Source organism: Alexandromys fortis, unplaced genomic scaffold (assembly GCF_014885135.2).
Source record: "Alexandromys fortis isolate MF-2015 unplaced genomic scaffold, M_Fortis_MF-2015_v1.1 scaffold_348, whole genome shotgun sequence".
Taxonomy (NCBI): Eukaryota; Metazoa; Chordata; class Mammalia; order Rodentia; family Cricetidae; genus Alexandromys; species Alexandromys fortis.
In genome coordinates this window covers 636,898-650,903 of record NW_026068223.1, presented here as the reverse complement: position 1 = coordinate 650,903, position 14,006 = coordinate 636,898, and the positions used below count along the sequence as shown (strand labels likewise).

The 14,006-nt window shown below is 46.6% G+C and overlaps 1 protein-coding gene across 1 annotated transcript; it reads right to left on the bottom strand.

Annotated features, from left to right (window-relative positions):
• Nucleotides 1-4,820: 4,820 nt before the first annotated feature.
• On the bottom strand, nucleotides 4,821-5,570 carry LOC126493605 (small proline-rich protein 2B). Its single transcript, XM_050130633.1, has one exon. The coding sequence runs from the start codon at nucleotides 5,329-5,331 to the stop codon at nucleotides 4,822-4,824; it is 510 nt and encodes a 169-aa protein (XP_049986590.1). The 5' UTR covers nucleotides 5,332-5,570; the 3' UTR covers nucleotide 4,821.
• Nucleotides 5,571-14,006: the final 8,436 nt, after the last annotated feature.

Below are 14,006 nucleotides of genomic sequence, written 5' to 3'. Positions count from 1 at the left end.
GTACTCCATTTTTTTATATTGGATTATGTGATCTTCTGGTGTCCAATTTCTTGAGTTCTTTGTATATTTTGGAGATCAGACCTCTGTCTGATGTGGGTTGTCTTGTTGACCGTGTTTTTTGCTTTACAGAAGAAGCTTTTCAGTTTCAGGAGGTCCCATTTATTAATTGTTTCTCTCAGTGTCTGCTGGGGTTATATTTAGGAAGTGGTTCCCTATGCCCATGTGTTCAAGTATACTTCCCACTTTCTCTTCTATAAGGTTCAGTGTGGCTGGCTTTATGTTGACTTGAGTTTTGTGCATGGTGCTAGATATGGGTCTATTTTCATTCTTCTACATGTTGATATCCAGTTATGCCAACACCACTTGTTAAATATTCTTTCTTTTTTCCATTTGATATTTTTTTGCTTCTTTATCAAAGTCAGGTGTTTGAAGACGTGTGGATTGATATCTAGGTCTTCTATTCGGTTCCATTGGTCCTCCTGTCTGTTCTTATGGAAATACCAGGCTGTTTTCAGTACTGTAGCTCTGTAGTAGAGTTTGAAGTCAGGGATTGTGAGGCCTTCAGAAGTTCTTTTATTGCCCAAGATTGTTTCAGCTTTCCTGAGTTTTTTGCTTTCCCATATTAAGTTGAGTACTGTTCTTTCGAGGTCTTTGAAGAATTTTGCTGGGCATTGCATTGTTTCTGTTCCAAGGAACTCTTCTAACAGGACTAGCAGGACTAGAATCTGTACGAGAAACATGAGAAAATCTTAGCTTTCAGGGAGAAATGCTCAGAGACTTGTCAGAAACCAACTTACCAGCAGTTTCTTTCTGAACTTTTATTATTAAAGGGTTCAAACGTACTCAAATTTCGACTACATAATTTCATGAGCCCACACATATTTAATCCAACCATTATAAAGTCTGCCACTCTTACTTCTGATTTCTACAATGAAACATTTCACATTAAGTACGTTGTTTTATTCCATACTTGTGTATGAGCTCTAGGAAATAACCTTGGAGCCGTGCTTACATCTGAAAACTTAACACTCATTCCTTGGTGCCATAAAACCTCAGTCCAGCCAGGTGGTGGTGGCTCAGCCTTTAGTCCCTGCAGTTGGGAGACAGAGGCAGGCCGATCTCTGAGTTTGAGGCCAGCCTGGTCTACAATGTGAGTTCTAGGACAGCCAGGACTACACAGAGAAATCCTGTCTCAAAACAAAACAAAACAAAACAAAACAAAAACAAACAAACAAAAATTCAGTCCAGGGCTCAAAGAGTTAACTGCTTGCCACCATGCCTGACATCCTCAGTTGATCCCCAAGACCCACTTGGTGAAAGGAAAGAACAGAACAGACTTGAAAAATATTCTCTGACCTCCACATTCATAGTGTGTACTTGTGTACATGCACATGCATACACACACGTACATGCACACACACGCTTGCACACGCAAACACAAAATAGGTAAATGTTAAGTAAATTTTAGAAAAAGCAAAAGAATACAAAGTGGGAATGGTAATACACACATTTAATCCTGGCACTGGAGAGGCAGAGGCAGGTGGATCATTTTGTGTTCATGACCAGCCTCATCTATATAGTGAGTTCTATAATTATGCCAGGGCTGCATAATTCATTAGACCCTGTCTCAAAAACAAAATACAGCCCAGTCTACACTTAAGTGTTTTCAACTTTTTTTTTTCTTCAGACAAGTTTTCTCTGTGTAACAGCCCTGGTTTTCCTGGAACTCACCCTGTAGACCAGGCTGGCCTTAAACTCACAGAAATCCACCTGCCTCTGCCTCCTGAATGCGGAGATTAAAGGCTTGCTCCACCACCCTGATTGTTCTCAACTTCTAAACTATCCTTTTATCATTTGCACTCCCAAATCTTGAACAAAAACAGACCCATATATCCCAGCATGGCTATCCATAGCCTCCTACCCGCAGGCCTCACTGACGGCAGCTGTACCCGCAGGCCTCACTGATGCAGCTCCCCCCTCCCTGCAGGCCTCACTGATGCAGCTCTCCCCTCCCTGCAGGCCTCACTGAGGCAGTTCTGTAGCTCTAGTTTAAGTCCTTTCTCGTTTTCCCACAGCTATCGACTTATGTAGGTAACTGGGTCAGATTTTCTTAAAATCGCCCACATTTTTTTTTTTTGTTTTGTTTTTTGAGACAGGGTTTCTCTGTAGCTTTGGAGCCTGTCCTAGAACTAGCTCTTGTAGACCAGGTTGGCATCGAACTCACAGAGATCTGCCTGTCTCTGCTTCTCGAGTGCTGGGATTAAAGGTGTGCGCCACCACTGCCCGGCTTTAAAATCGCCCACATTTTACCAGTGTCTACTTATTTCCTCATTGGGTCATTTTATATGCTTCTCCATCTCCTGTATTTCTCATTAAATAGGGGGCTAAGGGTTAGTTCTGTAGGTGAAGCACTTGCTTGGCACACAAACTTGACAGGAGTTCAGTCCTCAGAACCCGTGTGAAAACTGGGCATGGTGGCAGGAGTGACAGGACCTAATGAAAGACTGTTTCCAAAACAAAAAATCCGCTGAGCAGTGGTGGCACATGCCTTTAATCCCAGCACTCAGGAGGCAAAGACAGATGGATCTTTGTGAGTTCAAGGCCAGATTGGACTCAGAACAAGTTTCAGGACAGCCAGAGCTACACAGAGAAACACTGTCTCACAACAAAGCAAAATAATCTAAGGTGGACCATGCTCTAAGGAATAAATCTCTGGTCTACATGAGCACCTGCACATACATGGCGTGCACACTCACGAACATGCACACACATGTGACATGACGTGCACACTCACGAACATGCACACACATGTGACATGACATGCACGCTCGTGACTGTGTGCGCACATGTGACATGATGTGCACACTTATCAACATCGTGCACACACACATGATATGCAGTGGGGTTTGATTTAATTCATGTTGAACAGTTTGTGTGTCTCTTTGGCCAGCGTCTTTTCTAGTCTGAATGCTCCAGACTGCATCATGACAGCAGGCAAATGGTCTGGCTCTTCACGTTTAGTGATGCTAAACTTCATCTGTGGGCTCAGGTGATGACATCACGATTACCGTGCTGCAAAGTCCTCTGTGAATCAGCTAGGCATATGGTATACATCTATATCTCCAGCACCGGGGAGTGAGGTAGAATAAGACAGAGTTTGACGCCAGCATGGGCTTGTCCAAAATAAATAAATAAATAAATAAATAAATAAATAAATAAATAAATAAAACAAGTGAATGAAACAAAGAGAAAAAGAAACCCACAAGAAACAGAAAACAGGGGCTGGAGAGATGGCTCAGAGGTTAAGAGCATTGCCTGCTCTTCCAAAGGTCCTGAGTTCAATTCCCAGCAACCACATAGTGGCTCACAACCATCTGTAATGGGGTCTGGTGCCCTTTTCTGGCCTGCGGGCATACACACAGACAGAATATTGTATACATAATAAATGAATAAATAAATATTTAAAAAAAAAAGAAACAAAACAGGGATTGGACTAGCAAAATGGCTCAGCATGTAGAAGCACTTGCTATCAAACCTGAAGATCTGAACTTAACTCCTATGTCCTACATGGTGGAAGGAGAGAATTGATTCCCAGAAGCTGTCCTCCGGCCTCCACTGGTACACATAACAGTGCTCACACACATTAAATAAAATGTAAGAAAAGCCGTGGTGGTGGTGACCGCCTTTAATCCCAGCACTTGGGAGGCAGAGGCAGGTGGGTTTGAGGCCAACCTGATCTACAAGAGCTAGTTCCAGGTCAGCTAGGGCTGTTACACAGAGAAACTCTCAAAAAACCAAAAAGAAAATAGAGAAGGAAGAGAAATTGAGAGTTGAGGTAAATTAAAATCCAAGGGAGAGTTAGGTGTAGTGGCACATGCTCGTCATCCCAGTCCGTGAGAACTAGAGACAGAAAGAATTTTAAGGCTAACCTTGGCTATACGGTGAGTTCATGAGGCTATATAAATCTCTGTCTCAGGGTTGGGGTAGAGAGCTTGCTTAGTAAGCTCTTGTGACTCTGAGTTAGGTCCTCAGTTCCAGGAAAACAAAACCAAAACAACAAGAACCCAACCCACCAGAATAGAATTCAAAAAGCCACCTCCCTTGGTGGCTTTTGAATCTCTCATCTCCACCGCAATAGGGAGCATACAAGTAAAATCACCTACCTGTGGGTAGGACTACTGGGAGCCGGAGAGAAGTGTTCCCAGCTCCCCTCTTCCCCAAGACAGATGAGCATGGCTGTCTAAGACCGAGACAGGGTTACTGCTACAAGATTGAGGTCATGAGGCTAAGTGAGCTTTTGGAAATGTCCAACACAAAACATCTGGGCAGAAGGTTCCTGGATGGACGCAAACGACGAGGAAAGATATCAAAGCTATTCCAGGGAAGGGAGAAACCAAGAGCCCTCTGCTCAGTCATCTCTTCTGGTCTAAGGGGTGCCAACCACCTTTGTCTGGCTGAAGATGAGAGGTTAGGAGGCTAGAAACTCTGAGACAATCAAGAGTGTGAGGGGAGGTCCAGAGTCAGGAGTGGCCGCTGAACAGTTTCCTCCCCTAAAGAAAGAGGAGCCTGTCATAGCTATGTGAACTGCAAAGGAGATAGGCAGAGGTCTCTCCTGGAGAGGAAGGAGCCAGGGACATGCTTACCTTACCCTTTTCAGAAGGAGCAGAGGAGGAGGTTCTGGAACCAGCAGAAGCACACCCAGAAACTAGTATCCGAAAAGGTCCCCTTCCGGACTTGGGGAGGGGGTGTCCACCTGATTCCATCTCTACTCCAGGCAGAGCTTCTGTCTGAGAAAGTAGCTCCAGTACTTGTCCTCTCAGCCTAGATTATCAGACAGAGTCCTTGAGAAGCCCTCTGTCTCCTGAAGCAGAAACTGCAGCAGCCTGTGGAGCCCCGAGGCTTCCAAGCAGCACCACGGCCATAACTACAGCTGCCGCTGCAGCCCAGGTGGGAGCTCCCACAGGCAGTCTGGCCTGTGGGACAAGGGTAAATGGGGCAAGGCGAAGGCTGGCAGTAGGTCAAAGGTGGACTTGAGCAGGGGACGCAGTACGTATGGGGACAAGTTGAGGGAGGACAGGTAGGGCAAGGAGAGCAAGAGCAGGTGCAGGGTGGGCCGGGGAGGCCTGGGCAATAAGGGCAGGTATATGAGGGACAAGCAGTGCAGGAACAGGTGGGTGGGGGACAGCTGGGACAGGGGCAGGCACAAGTAGAAGGGGGACAGGACAAGCAGGGAGAGGTAGCTGGAGGCCCACGCCCAGAGGATGGAGGGGGCTCCTGATAGGTAGCCTTCTTATTCCGGGGCCCCAAGCGTAGGCCCAGGGAGAAGTCCATTTGGCTGAGGGATCAGGCAGGCAGGTGGCTGGGTGGATCTGTGGGGAGGGGGGCAGGATTAAGTCTAAGACACTCTGAGCCTTACTGATCCTGCAGGGAGCTCAGACCTCCCCACCTGGCCATTCCCTTCTCCATCTGCCTGACAATACTTTCATCCATCCTGCTCATGGTCCTTTCTCCGCACCAGATCAGGACACAGAATGTGCACTTTCATGCCAACAGCTCTTATTCACACTGTTCTTTGCCTGGAATGGACTGGTCTTACCTTCCTCCCCTCTAGGCGTGGTTACCCGCCTGAGTCTCTCTAACCCTGGGAGCCAGAACTAAGGCTTCAGGTTCTCCCTAGGCTCCCAGAGGTCTCCGAGAGACAGTCCCACAGTAGAAGCACTCCGGGAGACTGAGTCAGGGATGTTGCTGGAGATGATAGGAGTGTTAAGGAGGCCTGGGTTCTGGGAGCTGCTAGAGAGAGCCAGTCCCAGGTGTGGGTGTGGGTGTGCCTGGCTGTCTATGGGAAACAACAGCTGACTTGGACAACCATTATTATGGACCAGGCTCGGGATGCTAGAGTGAACTAGACAGCCCAATTTCCCCTCTCAGGAGGGCCTGTGGAAGTAAGGAGTAGCGTAGGGTGGGGACTAAAGCCCAGCAGTAGATAATTCAGTATTTCAGAGTGCACGCGAATGGTCATGCTCATTATAGGAATATCAAATAAAAGGTGGTCCACAGAGCGGAACAGCCCCCAACAGTTTGGTTGGATGGTCCTTTAGGATTCTGAGCAAGTTTTCAAGCTCTGGCAGAGGAGAGGCACTATCTGAGACTGAATGAAACCAAACAACCAGGTAAGGAGAAAAACACAGTGCAAAATAAGGGAGCCCCGAGATTCTATCCCCAGTACCACATTAAAAAAGAGGAGCGACCAGAAGACATGGGTCATCAGTTAAGAGCATTTGCTGCTCTTTTGGGGATGTGGTTCCTAGCACCCATATGGGTCGTAACCATCTGCAACTCCAGTACCAGGGGATCTGATGCCTTCTCCTGAGTCATGTGAACACTAGAACACTAGACATGCATGTGGTGCACATATATATATATATATATATATATATATATATGTAAGCAGAACATTCATACTCATAAAATAGAAATAAATCCACAAAACAAATAGAAAGGAGAGGAACTGGAGAGGTGGCTTATCCAGGAAAGTGCTTGCCTGCAAGCCTGGCAACCTGATACGCATCACCACGCCCCACATGGCAGAAGACGGTCAACACCTACAAGCTGTTCTATGACCTTCACGAGCGACCTCCCCAACAGTAATACATAAAATAAAGTGAAGAGAAAGGGAAAAATGGGAGGGAAGGGAAGGAGGGGAAAGGAAGGCTAGAGCCTGTCTTATGCCTGCGCCTCCTGTTTGTTGTTGTTGTTGTTTGTTTGTTTTGTTTTTGTTTTTTGAGGCAGGGTTCCACTGTACAACTTTGGAGCCTGTCCTGGAACGGAACATCCTCTGTAGACCAGGCTGGCCTCGAACTCACAGAGATCCACGTGCCTCTGCCTCCTGAGTGCTGGGATTAAAGATTTATAGTACACCAATGCCCAGCTGCTTATATTCTTTAATATAGTTCTGGGGCTCATATCTGGGGGTTCCCATAGTCTTTTTGTTTTGTTTTTGTTTTTTCCAGACAGAGTGTCTCTGTAGCTTTGGAGCCTGTCTAGGAACTAGCTCTTGTAGAGCAGCCTGGCCTCGATCTCACAAAGATCCACCTGCCTCTTTCTCTCGAGTGCTGGTATTAATTCTTATAGGAGATTGCAATCCTAAAGAAAGATGTCTTCAGGGAAAGCCTGGAGGAAGTGAGGAAACAAGCCGTAGAAATGCCCAGTGGAAGGGCTTTCTACAGAGTGCCCAGACAAAGGCAAGACTCAGAGTGACACAGGGCAGAGAATACTGTGAGGCCCCATCAAGGAGGGCTTGCGAGTCAAGGTAGGAACTTGGATCTTTTGTTTTGTTTTTCGAGATGGGGTTTCTCTGTGTAACATCTCGAGCTGTTCTGGAACTCGCTTTGTAAATGAGGATAGCCTCGAACTCACAGGGATCCTCTGCCTGCCTTGCTGGGGTTAAAGGTGGATCTTACTCAAGTGAAAAGATGGTTTGAGGTAACAAAGTCTGTGGGGCTTCATGTAGCTATTCTTGACCCTGGTAGAACTTATTGTTACCTATTTTTTAACTTGTTTTTGTTTTTTTGAAAAAAGGGTCTCCTGTAGCTTAGGTAGCTTCAAACTCATTATGTAGCCAATGACCTTGAACTTCTAACCCCACTGTTTTGACCTCCCTAGTTGCAGGATTATAGGTACTAGACACACTTGGCCTATTATAACCATCTGGTAAACAGCTTGGCATTGTCTGATACAACTGAACTTGAAGAATGTGATGGCATATGCTTGTAATCTCAACATCTGGGAGCTGAGGCAGGAGGGTAAACAGCTTGTTCAAAGCCAGTTTGGGTTACATACTCAAGACCCTGCTTCCAACGAACTAAAACCAACACCAACAGAAAAAGAAAATTGAACATACAGCTTAAATCAGATCAGTATTTTCCAGAAACCATGATGTTCAAGAATGTGCATAGGGGCTGAAGAGATGGCTCAGAGGTTAAGAGCATTGGCTTCTCTTCCAGAGGTCCTGAGTTCAATTCTCAACAACCACATGGTGGCTCACAAATGTCTGAACTCCCATTCCAGGGTATCCAATACCCTCTTCTGGCCTCTGTGAGCACCAGACACACACATGCCACACACACATGCCGCACACACATGACGCACACACGATGATGCACACACATGACGCACACACATGACGCACACACGATGATGTACACACATGACGCACACATGACGCGCACACATGACGCACACATGATGCACACACGATGATGCACACATGATGCACACACGATGATGTACACACGATGACGCACACACATGATGCACACACATGACGCACACACATGACGCACACACATGACGCACACACGATGATGCACACACATGCAGGTAAACTCCCTATACATATAAAAATTTAAAAAGTGAAAAAAAAGCATCTCACACAAAAGTTGAGCAAAATAAGACAGAAAAGAGAGGGGCTGGAGAGATGGCTCAGAGGTCAAGAGCACTGGCTGCTCTTCCAGAGGTCCTCAGTTCAATTTCCAGCAACCATATGGTGGCTCACAACCGTCTGTAATTTGATCAGGTTCCCTACATAATAAATAAATAAAATTTTAGAAAAAGACGGAAAAGAGTTATACTACCATTCTACTATAAAAGCCTAAAAAAAGAAAATGCAGCCAAGGGATGATTACAAATGTAATCCCAGGGGATGCTTGCCCTTGAGAGACTGAAGCAGGAGAGCATGAGTTTGAGGCTAGCCTGGGCTACACAATAGAAAAAAAACTGAGTTGTTTAGAGACACTAGGTGCTGAAGTAGAGCAAATGAAAAAGGAAGGTTGAGGATGTAGCTCCTTTAAAGTTTTGCCATGCAAGCACAATCCCTGAAGCCAATTTACCCTACTTGGTGAGCTCCAGGTCATTGGGAGACTCTGCTTTAAAAATATAGAATGTCACACACCTTTAATCCCAGCACTCAGTAGGCAGAGGCAGACAGATCTCTGAGTTCAAGGCCAGCCTGGTCTACAATGAGAGTTCTGGGACAGACAGAGCTACAGAGAGAAATGCTGTCTTGAATGTCTTGAAATGCTGTGTATACATACACAAGCATACACAGACAGACAGACAGACAGACAGACAGACACATATGTAAGATCCTGCATGTATATAAACCATCATACACAAAAATAAACAATAATAAAGGAAATTCTTATTTATAGTTATTACAAGTGTCAACTTGCTAGTTAGTTCTCTTCTACCGTGTGGTCTGGGGGACAGAATTCAGGCTGCTGAGCTTTGTAGGAGGCCCCTTTGTCCTCTGAGTCATCTCACTAGCCTTGCTTCATTTCTTTATTGACATTTTAAAGAAGATTTATTTTATTTGTGTGTGTGTCTCATGCATGTGTGTATGTGCTCATAGAGGCCAGGAAAGGGTGTCTGATCCTACAGAGCTGGGGTTACAGGCAATTGTGAGCCACCTAACCTCAGTGTTGGGTCCTCTGGTGGGACAGCTGGTGCTTTGACCCCCGAGCTACCTCTCACCTCTCCAGCATCCTTTTTTTTTTTTTTTGGTTTTTCGAGACAGTGTTTCTCTGTGGTTTTGGAGCCTGTCCTGGAACTAGCTCTTGTAGACCAGGCTGGTCTCGAACTCACAGAGATTCGCCTGCCTCTGCCTCCCAAGTGCTGGGATTAAAGGCGTGCGCCACCACCACCCGGCCTCCAGCATCCTTTTCTGGATTTCTTTTCCTTCCTTCCTTCCTTCCTTCCTTCCTTCCTTCCTTCCTTCCTTCCTTCCTTCCTTTCTGTTTTTTTGGGCAGGGTCTCGGTTATTTCAGGTTGGGCCCAAAGTCACTACACAGCCAAGCATGACTCCTGCTCCTTCCAGTTCTGTCTCCCAAGCACTGAGCTTATAGGCAAGGCTCTCACCACCATGCCCGACTTGTTCTTAATATACTTATACCCTGCCACCGACACACACAAACACAGACATATTCATACACACATACATATACACACACTACACACACATACACATATACACATACACACACTCACACATATATACACATACTATACATAAATACAATGTATATGCATATATATACACATGCATATACACATATACCCACATATATACATACACAAATACACACACATACATATACACACATGCATATGCACATACACACAACAAAACAAAAAGAAAAGGGCTCTTCCTGTGCTAGGGAATATAACTGCTGGTAGACTGCTTTCTTGGCATGTACTGGGTTCCTTCTGGTCTCTAACACCACATAAACACATGCTGTATGCCTGTAATTCTGCGTTCAGGATCAGAAGTTCAAGATCATCTGAGGCCACATTGCAAGTTCAAGGCTAGTTTGGGACACTGAAGTTAGACATGTCTTAGTCCATATACACATCTCTCCCACAGACTTTGAGAACAGTGACCTCTTTATTTCTGGCACCTGTCAGTGCCTGGTGTATATAAGATGTTTAATAAATGTTTGCAGAATTAGGTTATACTTAATTTCCGAGTCTCTTGTCCTATGGAGAAAGGAGCAGAAGGCTATAGCAAAGGCACAGAAAGCCTGCTGTGATCAGGAGAGGCAATGCCTGGGCTATCATCTTGGCTCAGCTGTGTCCTAGCTGTGTGACACTGAGCAAGTCACTCAGCTGCTCAGCTCCCTCCTCTAGAAGACGAGGATAATAGCTGTGAGCTGTCTGGATCATACTGGCATGTATTGAATGAGATTGTGTACATGCCTGACACACAGTAGGTGATCAACAAAGGGAAGCTCCCTCAAGCCCCTCTTTCTTGACCCACATCTTTTTCCTTTCTTTCTTTCTTTCTTTCTTTCTTTCTTTCTTTCTTTCTTTCTTTTTTTTTTTTTTTGAGACAGGGAACTAGCTCTGTAGACCAGGCTGGCCTCAAACTCACAGAGATCCGCCTGCCTCTGCCTCTGGAGTGCTGGGATTAAAGGCACTGCCACCACTGCCCGGCCCCACATCTTTTCTTTAAAAATTTTTTTCCAGCTAGCAGGCAGCCAGCCAGAGGACCCTAAAGGGTGGACCCACAGGGTTGGGGGGTCCTTGGTTTAGGTATCTTAGTGTAGTTTAGCAGGAGACCGGCAGAGATCTGACTGAAGGTGAGCCGAACCCAGGCTGTCAGTGGGAGTTGGCAGAGCAGGCACGAGGCCTGGGTCCTGGGAGTTTCCAATCAGGGGAAGTCCCAGGTGTGGGTGCAGGGGTGCCAGGCTGGCCCCACCCAACACCCTGGCCTCAGGGGATGTGGGCATAGGTAGAAAAGTAGGTCAGAGCAGGGATGGAGCTTAACCCCATTGGTCCCATGACCTCTGCCACCTCCAGGGGTGGCATGGCCAAAAAGAGCCAGTTCTCGGCTCCCAAGGGCCTTCCATTCTTTCCTTCAGAAGAAGGAAACTGAGCAACTGGTGTGTAGTCCCATGTTAAAGGCTTTGCTAAACATGTGCAAGGCCCTGGGTCCGATCCAAAGCACTGAATTAAAAAGAAGCAGTTAAGGAGGACCCTTAGGATTTGGGTACCTGGGAAATGAATGGAGGAGAGAGAAGATTCTCCCTTCCCTATAAGCAGGTTCTGTGCAAAACAGACAGCTGCGCCCGCCTACAGGCTGCTGGTAGACACCTGGAGCGCTCACCTCATACACACTGCAGCAACTGTGGAGGCAGACATGCTAGCTCCAGGGAGTGGGGCAGGTCAGGGCTGGATCTGCAGAAGGGCGGAGTATACAGGGAGGAGAGCACTTTCTCCCCGTGAGGCTCCAGCCAGGCAAGAACCTTCATGCTGGAGGATTTGCCAATTTGGAGCCTTTGATTTCTGTATGGTAATCTCAAACCTAAGCCTGTAATTCTTCCTTTCTGTGCCTCAGTCTCACTCTTTGGAACAGGAGAAGGAATAAGTGAAATCATTCTAGCACAGTATTATCATGTGTCCTAGAGTTAGCCTTGGCCGTGAGGAGGTTTTTACCATCCTTTTCTTGTGGCATGTTGGACACGGGGGTGGCACCGGAACAGGGACCCCTATTATTTTCTATCAGAGTGATAGGACTGAGAGGTAGGGCCTCGACTCCAGGTATCCTTTCATTTCCCTCCTCTCTCCCTTTCTTCTTCCTTCCCAGAAAGCTCTCCCGATGCCCCTGGCTGGGTGTAAACATGCCCTTCCTGCACACCTCTCTGTCCTAACTGCCCTAGTTAGTTAACACCTGACACCTCCAACAGTCTGTGAGCCAAGGAGGGCAGGGACCATACATAAGTATTCCCAGGGTTTAGAATATTGCTTAGCACATAGTCTGTTCAATAAAATTTGCTGAATTCACGAATGGTGATGCCCCGAAAAAAGTTCTTAGAGCAGTACAGAGTAGCCCTAAAATGGTGTACTTTAAAACCAAGGTAGACAGGCAGTCCTGGGGCTGGGAGGACATCCTCAGAGCCAAGCACAGAGAGAGGGTATAGGGGTACTGTACTGAGGGCAGGGCCAGCACCAATCTTGACATAGAGGATATCTGGAGGGAGGAGGGACAAGGAAAGGACACGTGTTGTACAAAACATGTTTTCATCATATTCTCCCTTGGTGCCCTGGTCTCCAAGCCCCTCTAGTACTTCTGTGCCTTAATGATGTCCTTAGGGATTGTAACCCAGCTTCTCCCAGCCCCCACAGACATCTGCCAGCAATCTCTGAGTGTGGCATGGGACATGCCTGCAGGACCAGATTGAGCATGAGAAAATGACCCATTCAGTGTCTTGATGTTGGTGGGAAGGGACAAGGTGAAAGGCAGGGGTGGGGTAACAGAACAAAGATAGGGCCTGGAAGACATCGTGCTGAATCTTCTCCCTGTAGCTACTCTCATTCTTTGCTCTGTTGCAGGAAGTAAAAGGGACTGGAGGGGTGACTCAGCAGCTGGGAAAACTTGCTGCTGCTCTTGCAGAGGACCTGGGTTCAGTTCCAGCACCCACAGAGTACAACTAACTGTCTGTAATTTCAGTTCTAGAGGATGCAATGCCCTCTTCTTTTTCATTTTTTTCCAGACAGGTCTCTTCATGTTGCCCTGGCTGTCCTGTAACACACTCTATAGACCAGGCTGACTTCAGAGATCTGCCTGTCTCTGCCTCCCAAGTGCTGGCACTAATGGCCTGGGCCACCACCACCCAAGCCCTCTTCTGGCTTTCACTGTTACTGTGTACTTACATACACTCAGGCACACATGCTCATAACATAAACAGATTTTTAAAAGGGCGGGGAAGGAAGAAGCATGATCCTAGGACCCCAGGAGATCACTTCCTGACCTGCCACAGTGAGCAAATGAAGGACCTACAAAACACAGCAAAGTCTAGAGATAGGCTTCACCTTTGGGAAGAAGAGGGAGCAGCGTCCCCTCCATCAGGACAGAGAGGGAAACCCTGGAAAGAATGCTACTCAGCTGAAGGATGGGAAGTAGAGAAAGGGGAGCATTTGAACTCAGCCTGCTGCTGTGTCTATTTATTTTTGCATCATTGGAACTTCAGCCTAGGATTTTATTTTGTTAGTCGAGTGTTGTACTGAGCTAGCCAGCTCTTTTTGTTTTGTTTTTTTTTGATACAAGATCTCACTAATTTGCCCAAGCGGGCCTTACCTTGTAGGCTTGGCTTTTCTTTTTTCTTCTTTTTTTATATATGTGTACTTTGAGTGCCTGATCCCCAAGGGGATCATAATAGGTCAGAGCTGTACATGGTTGTGAGCCTCCATGTGGGTGCTGGAAACTGAACCCAGGTCCTCTGCAAGAGTTACAAGTGATCTTAACTGTTGAGCCAGCTCTCCAGCCCCAAGGCTTAAATTTGTGAGTCCCCTGACTCAGCCTCTTGAGTAGCTGGGATTACAGGCCTCTGTCACCAGGCCCTGCCTGTTGCTGCTAACAGCTTCTGTTACACAGGCCAGCGGTTGGGTCTTGTGAGGGTCAGAGAGTTACTGATGAGAGGTCACAGGGCGAATATTCCTGGACATTGTCT

Bases quoted from the DNA above. Each gene is read 5' to 3' on its own strand.
- LOC126493605 (XM_050130633.1), bottom strand. From the start codon at position 5,331: ATGGACTTCTCCCTGGGCCTACGCTTGGGGCCCCGGAATAAGAAGGCT.